This window comes from Megalobrama amblycephala, linkage group LG8, assembly GCF_018812025.1.
Source record: "Megalobrama amblycephala isolate DHTTF-2021 linkage group LG8, ASM1881202v1, whole genome shotgun sequence".
NCBI lineage: Eukaryota > Metazoa > Chordata > Actinopteri > Cypriniformes > Xenocyprididae > Megalobrama > Megalobrama amblycephala.
Genome location: NC_063051.1, coordinates 33,735,617 through 33,748,216, shown reverse-complemented (window position 1 = coordinate 33,748,216; position 12,600 = coordinate 33,735,617). Strand labels below are relative to the sequence as shown.

Sequence of the window (12,600 nt, the reverse complement as noted above, 5' to 3'; positions counted from 1 at the left end):
GTCCTCGGCTCTGCAAGCCTGCCTTCTATTCCTGTGGACTGGACTGCTTTGGACCCCTTCTTGTCAAAATTGGAAGAGGCACAGAGAAGTGGTGGGATATTCTCCTTAAATGTCTGACAACAAGAGTGGTAAATTTTGACCTACTCCCTAGAATGAGTATGGACTCATTCCTCATGGCTCTTAGAAGATTTGTCGCAAAGAGAGGGACACCAGCAAAGTTATGGTTGGATCGAGATACAAACTTCCATGGGGGTGAAAGAGAGTTACGGGAAGCTTATGCTGCAATGCTTCCTGACCTACAGCGCCAGCTTGCTTGCCAGAGGATCCAATTCCCCTTTAATCCCATTGGGATTTGGCAGAGGGAGGTGAGATCTGTTAAATTGGTCTTGTACGCAGTTTTAGGTTTACAGTCAGTTCCAGAGGAAGTCTCAATGAACTCAAAACCCTTGGGGTATGTGTCATCAGACATGGCAGATGACGTCAAATAGTGTCCTCATGGGGCAGCCCGATAGGTCTCTACCTCAAGCCATTTATCCAGATTCTGAGATCACTGGAGACATTCCAAGGTCCAAGCAGACCAATTCTGGTCCAGGTTCATAAGAGATTACCTTCCTAGCCTTCAAACCTGGCAGAAATGGCAAGCCTCCCCACCTGACTTGAAGGAGAAAATATTTGTTATGATTGTAGACCCCCAACTACCTTGGAGCTTATAGCCTGTGGGACAAGTCATCAAGACCCACTCAAGCCCGGATGGTCATATCAGGTCAGCTGATGTGGAGACAAAGGGCAAAGTTTATACTAGATCTGGTCATCCTGCTGGCCTTACCAAAGGATGAACTTAATGCCCCAACCCTGATTAGCTGAGTCGCATTTCATGAAAGCAAAGATGCTCTGCATTTTTGGGGGCAGCTGTATTAAAGGCTCCATCAAGAAGGACATTTATTTTGAAACCATAGTCAAAGTAATATTCTAGTAGCGAGCAGCACAGTTAGTTGAGCTGCTGCTATCTGCTGTGTCATTGTTATCTGTTTGAGCCACCAACTGAAAGAATGTTAATTCCAGTGTGTTTGTGGTGATTGCTTCAGATATAACATCAAGGTGTTAGTCATTGACCTCAAAGTAATCCATTTGTATTATATTAAGGTTTACAGTGTTCCAAACGGTACTGTATTTATTCTCTTACATACGTGCATGCCCAGACATGTCCTGTAGCGATTGTTCTATGTTATTCAGATCGGTAATAATATTATTTAACGTGTGATTATTCATTCTTTATTAAGATGCAGATTACAGGTTCTTAATGATGTGATGTTAATCTGTATTCGGTTATAATACAGAACGAGTGAATAGCATTATGTTCGGCTGAATGCTGCTCATTTACACCACGATTCCATACATATATGGGCATTATATGTTAGTAATGGCAACTTATCACTTATGGTGTTTATTTTTCTGTGAAATGCCTCATTTCTGTTTATTAAACTATATGTTTATGTATGTAAACTTCATTGATGTGAATTGGGGATACTTCTGTTGTATTATGTAACAGTGAATGTTTATTATTGTATATATATTTAATTTATTCAGACTATGAACATCTTTGAATATAAATCTGTGGCCCATCCCTCTGCCTCCAATACACAGTGTTAAGCTGATTACCTGTCTCCTCATTATTTGTGCTCTGACCAACACCCAGGAGAGCAGAAGCCTCTCCAACAATACTGTATGTCATATTTACATTTTTGATGTTGTCAATATGTTGATATTGTACATGTTAAAATGTCCAAACATACAAAAATATATGCACGCCAGAACCAAACTTTGCATAACTACATCTAAGTCAGTGTGTGATTACGTATGTATTCTGTATGTGCAAATTTGAGGTTAGTGTGTGTGTCAGACCTTCCATAGTATTTGTCAGAATGCTGGCCACACTCAGAGCTCTTTTTCTGGCTACTGTTTCGTCCAGATAATCAGATGGCTGGTGTGATCCTGAACGTTTCTTACGTACATCAGACTCAGTGGTCGTGCCCTAGAAAGAAAAAAAAACAACATGAGGATTGAGCATAATATTGTTCACATATAAGCTGTAGTTTCCTTATGGGTTAAACGTTTATTTTTGTGTATTTCAATTGCTCTACCTCTGGTAACAAACGTCCGATTGGTGATGTTGGCACAGATGTCCCACCCACCAGTGACACCACTCCATTGCAATCAACTGTGCAATGCATTTTCCCATTTGCTGGGAGCATAATCCTGGGGGCAAGGCTGCAGTGGCTGACAGTGGAACTTCGTCTCTCAATACAACGAGGTACGAAGAGCGATCCGCGGCGACTGTCGCTATCCTCAAAAGTGCTGTGCTCATCGTCTGCAAAATCATTCTCTGAGCCAAAATCTCGTGCTCTACCACGAAAACTGAAAAGACTCGCACGACTGTTCCTCCTCGGGGAGAAGAGAGATCCACGAATGCTGAGAAGAGACTGAAAAAGAGATCAAAACAAAAATGATATTTTTTTTACAAGCGATTCAGAGTATTTATGTGTCCATTAAATTACTAATCACTAATCTTTGATGGTGAATAGCTTGCTTCTTTGCAACTCTAATACTGCATTGAAAAATATTTCATAATTAAGGAATACACACACACACACACACACACACGGTTTCTCTAAAATCTACTATCTTTGTACTAAATCGCCTGTAGATTTGGTTGTGTTTGATATGACATCAAAATTCCTGCTCTTTGGATTTGCATTCTGCAATCTGACGGAATTTCTATTATCAGCTGGTGCAAAATATGTAAAAATTTATTCGTTTTGTTTCTAAAATTTATATTTGTTATAATATGTCATGTGCTCATAATACTGTATGTCATATTTCACTGTAACTGCATATCTGATTTGTTTTATTGTAGATGCCGTCATCAACCCTTTGTGAAGGTAGCATGTATGTTTTCCCTTATATAATTCTGGTCGATTGCATTTGTTCAGACTTGTTAGAATTAATTGAAACCACATCTCAACCACATTTAAATCAACTTTAATTCATATCTGGATCAGTTTTGCAGCATCTGTGTAATGCATCTACAACACCTCTATGACACCTGAGCCCTGTAAATCCTCTGTGTACAAGTGCATTACTGAACATTTTGATGAGCTAATATAAAGAATTTAACAATTTTCTGTCTGAGACTGTCACACTTCTTTACCGGGTGCTGTAGCCAATTAGCACTCCACCCACCTAAACTCAGTATCTTGAAAAGCTGAGAACTATCCGAAGAACACAGAAACATTCATCAAACCATATTTCCCACAATGCCAAAGGAGAAAGTCACCTGATTTGGAGTGGAACATTTCTTCTCATATGAGAGTCGGTTGGCATCTATGGATAATCGAAATCCAGACCGTCTGATACTGTCCTCCGAGGCGGACTTATGGAACTTCTCCTGATCGGCTTTCTCTTCTTCTTCCCTTTGTTTTCTTTTCTTCCTCCTGTTCCTTCTCTCTTTAGCGCTCTTGGAGCTGAGTCTGGACCCCCCGGAGGAGCTTTCCTCTGACAAGCCCCCCCTCCCGCTGTACTCCCCACTCTCTGTTGCTGCTGCCGCGGCAACCTGCCAGCCAATCACAGCACAAGCACCGTTGTTAGGGGCAACCAGGGGTAGACTCAGTTCAAGCTTACATACCGAAAGCAGAGACAAGAGACGGATAAACAGTGAGTATTGAAGAAGGAAGGAAGATCGCTTTATGTGATCAGACTAAATTACAGGTATTAGTCACATAGTTGATCTTGCTGCTTTATTCCATTCTCACTAATCCTTACCACTGCATAATGTTTTTAACTTTTTTTTTTAATTATTATGTCTTTGTGACTAACATTTGGAATCACATGCAATAACCCCAATCTATCTATCTATCTATCTATCTATCTATCTATCTATCTATCTATCTATCTATCTATCATCCATCCATCCATCCATCCATCCATCAATCCGCCACCATAGAGAACACATAGTCGCCATTTTGGAGTTCATTCTGCATCTTGCTCTTTTTCTGTTTTCCTATTATTTCTCTCTTTTTCATGTTTACTAGGAGAAAGGACACTCCCTCAGTCTCTCTCATTATCTGTTGGTTTCCATGGCGACAGGGCAGTGTTAGCCACAGCAAGTGTGGTGCTGAGAAACTTCAGAGATTATGAAGGCATAGGAAGAGATCAAAAATCAGGAAACTAGTATAAAATAATGATCAAAACAAAAATAATGAGAACAAATAATAACTGTAAATCAATGTGAAAAACTGTCTGTCTGTTCAAGTGAATGTGCCCCATGAGGAGACTATTCGACGTCGTTCATGTACGTTTGTGCATTCTAACATGCTAGTACGAGTTTGCGTGTGTTTGTTTGCTACCTGTGCCTCTTCTTGTTGTCTTTTTAGCTGTTCCAGCATGGCTTGAAACTCTTCTTCTTTCTGTTGGGCCTCTTCTATGGTGGCCTGGTTCTGCTCATCATATGCCATGGCCACCACAGCCAGGATGAGATTCACCAGATAAAAGGAGCCCAGAAAGATCACAAGAACAAAGAAGATCATATAGGGCTTTCCAGCTGCACGCAGGGTCTGTGAGAGACAGAACACACAAATACAAAGCAAAATGTTACAAAAATGCTTCTTTTGTAAAAAGAGAATGAGAAAGCAAATTAAATGGTATGAATTAGTCAATGAAGAGATGTTGATGTGGTCCAATGCCTCAGGTGGGTTGCCAAATGCTTGGGGTGAAGCCTAATTCTTTTTGCTAATGTTAATAAAATATCACTTACTACACAAAAAAGAACCTGCCCTGCATCTGAAAATGCCTATTTCTTTACTATATAGTAGGCGTATTCAAAGACAGCAGGGGAAAAGTACCCGGATGACCCCGCAGAGATTCAGAAGTGTGTATTCAAAGGCCACAGGGAAGGAGTTGTGAATGGCAGTGAAGTGATGCAACTGATGCTGTAGGTCACATGACAAAGTGACACATGGTGGATGTGGTCTGTATGGATTTAATTTGTACTACACATATTTCAGCCAGCTAAATTCCTTACAAGTACTTTAGTAATTTGTATACAACAAGAACATTTTTTGATTGTCCTCATTACAGTTTTCTCTCATCGCATTCATTTAGCTAACAAATCATATAAAACTGAATCATTTTGCTGTGCCGCTGGAGATTCAAGAAATAATGGTGTGGGGTAATGCTTATAGGAAATAAAAAGCCATGGTCTAGACTTTATAGAAGGATGCTGGGTGTCTTTTCATGCCTACAGGAGGATATTGAGACAAGGTGGCCAGCGATGAGACATCAAAGCTGTACCTGCTGGTAGAGGTTTTCCCAGAAGTCTTGTGTCATGAGTCGGAAGAGTGAGAGGAAGGCCCAGCTGAACGTGTCAAAGCTTGTGTAGCCGTAGTCAGGATTACGCCCTGCTTTTATACATGAGAAGCCCTCTGGGCACTGCCTGTAATCCCCATCAATTAGAAAAGGTTTTTCAGTACATGCAGTGAATAAGAGTAAGCCATTTATTTGGCCTACACCATATCAGTGGTTCAGTAGCCTCAGAAAACTTCAGGGGTCCCAATTAGTCATAAAAAAATTAAAATTGAGTTATATTAACGTAATTTAAATGCTAAATGCATTTTTATTACAACAGAAGTACCACTATAGCTTAAATAGGAGGATCTTCATATATTGTCTTGGAAAAAGGGGTCCCCCTTGGAGTCAAAAAAGGCTGAGAACCACTGCATTTCATACACTTAACTAATTAAAAAGGGAGATATGTTAGATTGTTAAGAAAACCTGCAAAACTTACTATAAACTACTAACTATAAAGACATGTTTTAATTTGAACTGGCATGTAAAATCTGAAATAACATATATTTACCCTGCATCGCTTGAATTTCCACATAGCAAAGCATCTCTGCGGCCTGGGAGGTAATAATAATTTTCTAAAACGGAAAAAGGCATAAGATAAATGTCAAGATAAATAATATAAAGATAAGAAGCAGAACATATACACACAAAGATGCACAATATAAGTTTCTAGCCCCGAATCCTGTAGCTTGAAGGAAGTTTCTAAATGAAAGCTAGCCTTTAAATCACATTCACTGCTGGCAACAGACATTTACACACACACACACACACACACACACACACACACACACACACACACACACACACACACACACACCCATAAGAGTGCTTAAGATGACTAATTTTTCTTGGGCCAGTGGAGCACTCCTTACATCCGCAAGAACGTGCAGTGTCAACGAGCATCTCATTAACACACACACACACATTCTTCACTTACTCTCATCACTAATGTACTCTGTCCAGTTAAAGGTGGAGTTCTGCAGCTCTGAGCCGATACTATAGTTCAGCATGGTAGTGCGGTTTTCAGTGACATTGACTTCCGGAATCTTCACACACTTCTGCCGCAGGTTTCCCATGAAGAGCTGCAGTCCGATCAAAGCAAACACACTCAGACAGAACACTGTCAGGATCATCACGTCTGACAGCTTCTTCACGGACTGGATCAGAGCTCCAACGATGGTCTTCAGCCCTGAGGAACACGCAACGGTGGTCACAAACACAGCTGATGCGCACAACAACTCAAACACACTGTGAGTATGCCTATGTTACAACTACATAGATATTAAAAAGATCTTATGGTAACACTTTAAAATAAGGTATAATCTGTTAACATTACATAACATAATAGCTATGTTAGATAACATTTATTAATCTTAGATATTATTAACTCTTACATTTACTAGTATATTTATACCTTTTTTGTGTATCACAAACATGAATAATTAACAATAGTTTATTAATACTGTTAATTACCATGAATCTAAATACTTTAAAATATTGTTCATTGTTAGTTCATAATGCTTAATGCATTAAATAATGTTAACAAATAGTACCTTATTGTTAAATTGTTACTGTTTCTGTCATCCTGATATATATATGTACATATATTTTTACAGGAATGGTTCACCCAGAAACACATTATTTATCCATCCTCATGTTATTCCAAACCTTTGTGCTGTTATTCTTCCTTGAAAGCACAAAAAGGAAATTTAAAGGAGACTTATCATGAAAATCTGACTTTTTCTATGTTTAAGTGCTATAATCGGGTCCCTGGTGCATCTACCAGCCCAGAAAATGTGAAAAAGGACAAACTTTGTTTTGGTAAGCAAGCCGCTCAGATTTCACCCCCCTTGTGAATTAGGAAGGGGATCTAATTATAATATTACCACCCCTTAATCTGCACTTTTTATTTTCGCAAGCGACAACGGTGTACCAGTAACACTGGTCCTGGAGTGCAGCTGTCCTGCACACTTTAGCTACTGTCCCGATCAAACACCTGAATGTCATCAGGATTACTAAAGCTACGTGAAGGAAGTTGGGCTGGAGCAAAACTCTGAAGGACAGCAGGACTCAAGAACGACCATCCCTGAGATTGTGATATGTCTCAGCTATGCAAACATTATCACTGATCTGTTAAAGGCTATAATAGTAAACATGAGTCTCCATAAACTCCTGGCATCTGAGCCACTAAGGATGTAGTGGTGTAATTTTATTTATGAAGGGAATGTGTCCAGATAAATGCATATACCAGCATGACTGCTTTGCACACGAGGGTAAGTAAAACACAGGATTTGATTCTCAAAGACGGATGGATACCAACTGTTCATGATCCAATTTCATATAAATTTTGTGATGTTTACAAATTGTATTTCTGAATGTGTTTCGTTAGCACGTTGCTAATGTACTGTTAAATGTGGCTAAAGTTACCACTATTTCTTACTGTATTCACGGAGACGAGAGCCATGTTGTTATTTTCATTTTTAACCCGAAAACACTTGCAGTGTGTATAATTCATAAACGAATCTTCATTCTTGTTGAGTCTCTCCAACAGTGTGCAACTTTATCCATGTTAGCCGTGCAGCACGCTATCAAAATCATTCAGAATCAAATGTTAGCAAACATCCACAAAATACATGACATACCTACGTGATCTGATATGCTGCATCACAAACAGTTTGTAATGATCCATTTTGAGAGCTATATTTGCTGTGTGAGCTTCTCCTGTATTGTTTATACCTCAGTGTATTGGAATCTTGAGCTTGGGGGCGGGGAGCACAAGCTAATTTGCATTTAAAGGTACACACACCAAATCAGCGCAATGTTTCTCCAACCCAAAAATAGACATGGTATAATAAAAAAATCAACTGGGTAATTTGAGCTGAAACTTCGCAGACACATTCTGGAGACACCTGAGACTTATATTACATCTTGTAAAAAGGGGCATAATAGGTCACCTTTAAAAGGTTCTTCACACAGTTGATAGCAACCACAGCTGTCAATATCCCAAAAATTATCCATAAAAGCACCATAAAAGTGTCCTATATATTTGGTCCACTACATTTTAAGCTTTCTGAAGCCATCTAATAGCTTTGTGTTACGAAAAAAGACAATTCAGTAATTTTCACTGAAAATCTCTGTTGATGTGTCAACGTCAGGTTTGGTGACATTAAGAAAATCTTGTGTAGCGTACCTTTAAATTGAGACTCAAATTCTGATATGTCCTTCACACACGCTATCTTAAAAAAACAGCATACAGGTTTGGTTTGGAATAAGGTTTGGAGGATGAATAAAGAAGAAAAATGGCATAATTTTCATTTTTGGCTGAAGTATTTCTTTAAAATCTGGCATTATACAACATTGATTTTAACATTATAGTTACTTTAATCATTTCTTTGGACTAGAATAACAATACAAATATAGTAAAACACTGTTTTAGGTTTTATAAATTAGTAAAAAAGTAAACAATCAGAAGCCTTTGGAGATTAAAACATGGTTTTAAATATTAGTGTACATGTTAGTTGAATAAATGTTTGTGATATTGCGTATTAATAACATCAAAGCATGCAGTGTAGGACAGTGAGCGGAAGTGTAGCATGTGCGTGCGTGCATGTGTGTCTGTGCTTTACACACACACACACAGCACGGGATATAACGGACACGGCCGACGATGCGCATGCACATAGAACTCAAACAGCAGACAGAGGAGAAGAGAAGAGTAGAGGGTCTCAAGTTCTCTATCTCAGACTATAGGCTTCAGCAATGTCTCATGCAAAAGAAAAACAACACAACTCAAAAAATGCCCAGTTGTCTATTTCCCAAGGCATGATGGGAGACCTTTCCCAAGGCGTGATGGTCTTTGGGAAATAACAGCGCAGAGCCCGGCAAAAGGGTTATGAGGAAAACTACAGAATGTGTTTTTAAAAGCCTGGAATCCCGTTTTTTTACACCCGAGCGGATTCCTGCTTTCTCTGACCGCTTGGAGCGACAGAATGAGAGAGAAAGGCCAGCGGAGGAGGGGATGGAGTGAGCGAGAGCTCAGATGAAGAGAGAGGCAGCCTGTGAGCTAGCCCTCACCTGGAATCACTGATATAGTTTTGAGTGCTCGTAAAACCCTGAAGGTTCTCAGTGCTGAGACATTGCCCAGATCCACAAATTCTGTTACATATCTGTAGGGAGGGGAGGGAGGAGGGGGAGGGGTCACACGCACACACACGCACGCACAAACACACACACGCACATGTTAGGACAGGACGGGGCAGCAGAGGGAAACGTCACACAGAGACACACACCTGACTGACACCCGTGTTTACGCGCACACGCATGCGCACGTCTATACACACACACACACGCACGCATACATCCCTTACCTGGGATGACTGAGATAGTTTTCAAAGCTCTGAGCACTCTGAAAGTGCGGAGAGCTGACACATTGCCTAGGTTTACAAACTCAGTTACATACCTGTAGAATCAAATAGAGAGTTACCACAAGCACACGCACGCCAACACACTCGCTCAAACTCACACAACTGCAACCGACATGGATTCACCAGCTTTCCTTCATCAATGTGTCCAAAACTATCTGAGCAAACTCTCATTAACAGTTCAGGGAAAACAGTGTACAGTCTCATTTTTTAATACAAAACAGAGCTGCAGGATTAATTGTTAAAATATCACGATCTCGATTCAAAGGCCCACGCGATCTTATTCCTAAAGTCTATTATGTACGATCACAGCGGAGCATTAAAATGTTCGCTGCCACTGACCCAGAGAGAGCAGTGTATAGGCATAGGTACGAAACAGCTTCACAAACAGTCTTTTCAACGACGCTGTATTATTCATTCTGTCTTACAAAAATTCTAATGGATTTTTGAAAGTTTATAGTTATGAAAGTTTATAGTTTGGATTGGATATAAACACTGATGTCTACAGTAGTGCTCAAAATAGAGCAAATCACCTTTTGAAAGTAATTTGATGCTTCAAATAAAGAATTACATTGTTACACCAGTAGGTGGCGACAAGTGACTGTTAAAAATGTATTTGTCATTGAATCATTCATTCATATGGAACCCCGCACATGACATGCAAGAAAAAAAGGAAATCATGCACAGGATTTAATAATTAGTAAATTGTGAGCACTATTTATAAATCAAGGGAATGAATTAGTAAATCTTGCGCATGGTTTAGCCTACTATTTTTTTCCTGCATGTCATGTGCAGGGCTCCGTACATTCAAGAGATTTGTTCAAAAACGCTGATTAATCCAGTAATGAAACAAGTGAAGTCTTTATGAGTGAGTCATTGAATCATTCATTCAAACGGATTCTTTAAAAACAATAATTCATTCAAATTAATTTGCTTATTAATTATATATATTTTAAATAGTATGCAGCGATTAACACTATCGTGGGAGAATCGTGATCTCTATTTTAAACCAAAAAAATGTGATTTTCAATTTATCCAGAATCATGCAGCTCTAATACAAATTAATATGCATCAGAGGCAGTTGTCCTCAGAAATACTCACGCCATCAGAATGACACTGAAATCCAGCCAGTTCCAGGGGTCTCGCAGGAAAGTGAACTTCCCCACGCAGAAGCCCCGTGCCAGGATCTTAATCAGGGACTCGAAGGTGTAGATCCCTGTGAACGTGTACCTGAATGCACACAAACAAATCTTCACCACCATTCAAAAAAATTAAGAACAATTAAATATGAAATTAAAACAATCAAGTGTTAAAGACCCCATGTAATGATTTGTCAAATGCTATTTTATTTCCTGTGTTAATGAATTTCCTTTTGAAAAATGACTTTGGGGCAAGGGCAATACTGATAGACTTACAGTAACTAAAAATGATTTACTTACTCTTAAATCTTTTAACATGAAACAAAAAAGAGAAATGTCTAAAGGCCAATTCACACTGCACCGACAGATGCCAACCAGATTACAGTATGTCATTTCTCAGACATTCCAAGACCCGACAAATGCAGATTCAACATGTTCAATCGGCGAAATCAAGCGCTGACCAACACTGACAGACACCGACACGAGTAACATACTGATCTGACAAAACCCGACAAAGTGTCTGTTGCTGTCTGTTGGTGCAGTGCGAATTGGCCTTAAGAAGAGAAATAAGAACATTAAAAGCATAAGGGGCCATGCATAAAAAGCACATTTTTACGGTTAAAACACAAGTCAGTGGAACAAAAAAAAAACAAACAAAAAAAAAAACACAAGGTCTAGAGACATGTTTTTTAAAAGTTGAACTTTTAATTTTAACTTGAGCGGCACATTTAGAATGGTCGATGTCATACACAATTTCATAATTTTAAAACTTTAAGCAATCTGCTTAACTAATTCAGTTTTATTCTCAGAGTTTTATAGTACCATGAAACTTTTAATGTTGTTTTAGTTATTTCTTATACACCAAATGACATTTAAAAAAAAAATGAAATAAAAAAGACAAGAATCTTGAACATTTAAGAAACTAAATAAATTAATCCACAAATAAATTATATTTATTTGTGGATTTATAACATATTTATAATATGCAAATGATTTAATGATTAACATATAAATTAAGCCTATTATTAATAAGGGAACAATACCCATCTTTATATTAAGCATGATAATTAAATTAACAACTAAACGGCATTTATTATATTATTATCTATAATATGTGATTTTGATTGGTCAATCACAGCATTTAGTAGTCAGACATATTCACTTTTGTCCATGGCAATGCTGAATCTTGTTTCATACAAATGCAATTGGTGCTATCTTGCGTTTCATTTATTGAACTTCAGTTTTAGTATTACTTGTAACATTTTAAAATAAGGTTCATTAGTTAACTAGTTAACATGAACTAATAATGAACTGCACTTCTACAGCATTTATTAATCTTTGTTAATGTTAATTTCAACATTTACTAATACATTATTAAAATCAAGAGTTGTATTTGTTAACATTAGTTAATGGACTGAACTAACATGAACATGTACTACGAACAGCTGTATTTTTATTAACTAACGTTAACAAAGATTAACAAATACAGTAACAAATGTATTGCTCATGGTTAGCTCATGTTAGTTAATACATGAACTAATGTTAACAAATGAACCTTATTGTAAAGTGTTACCGTATTTATATTACTGTAATATTGTTGCACCCTGTCAGGGTAGATTTTTTTGATGACTGCACATTAT

General features: G+C 38.3%; 1 protein-coding gene across 5 annotated transcripts in view; it reads right to left on the bottom strand.

Annotated features, from left to right (window-relative positions):
* The window catches only part of scn1lab (sodium channel, voltage-gated, type I like, alpha b), a 46,577-nt gene that overhangs the window by 22,492 nt on the left and 11,485 nt on the right, over positions 1-12,600 (bottom strand). For 2 of the 5 annotated variants that reach the window (XM_048200767.1, XM_048200769.1), the window contains exons 5-13: positions 10,923-11,051; positions 9,475-9,566; positions 6,338-6,589; positions 5,912-5,975; positions 5,347-5,488; positions 4,404-4,610; positions 3,335-3,673; positions 2,142-2,480; positions 1,903-2,032 (exon numbers count right to left, since the gene is read on the bottom strand). In XM_048200767.1, the coding sequence (XP_048056724.1) occupies positions 1,903-2,032; positions 2,142-2,480; positions 3,335-3,673; positions 4,404-4,610; positions 5,347-5,488; positions 5,912-5,975; positions 6,338-6,589; positions 9,475-9,566; positions 10,923-11,051 (1,694 nt within the window). Of the gene's footprint in view, positions 1-1,902; positions 2,033-2,141; positions 2,481-3,334; positions 3,674-4,403; positions 4,611-5,346; positions 5,489-5,911; positions 5,976-6,337; positions 6,590-9,474; positions 9,567-9,767; positions 9,860-10,922; positions 11,052-12,600 lie in introns of all 5 variants that reach the window. The other 3 variants (XM_048200768.1, XM_048200771.1, XM_048200770.1) reach the window with 3 other exon arrangements.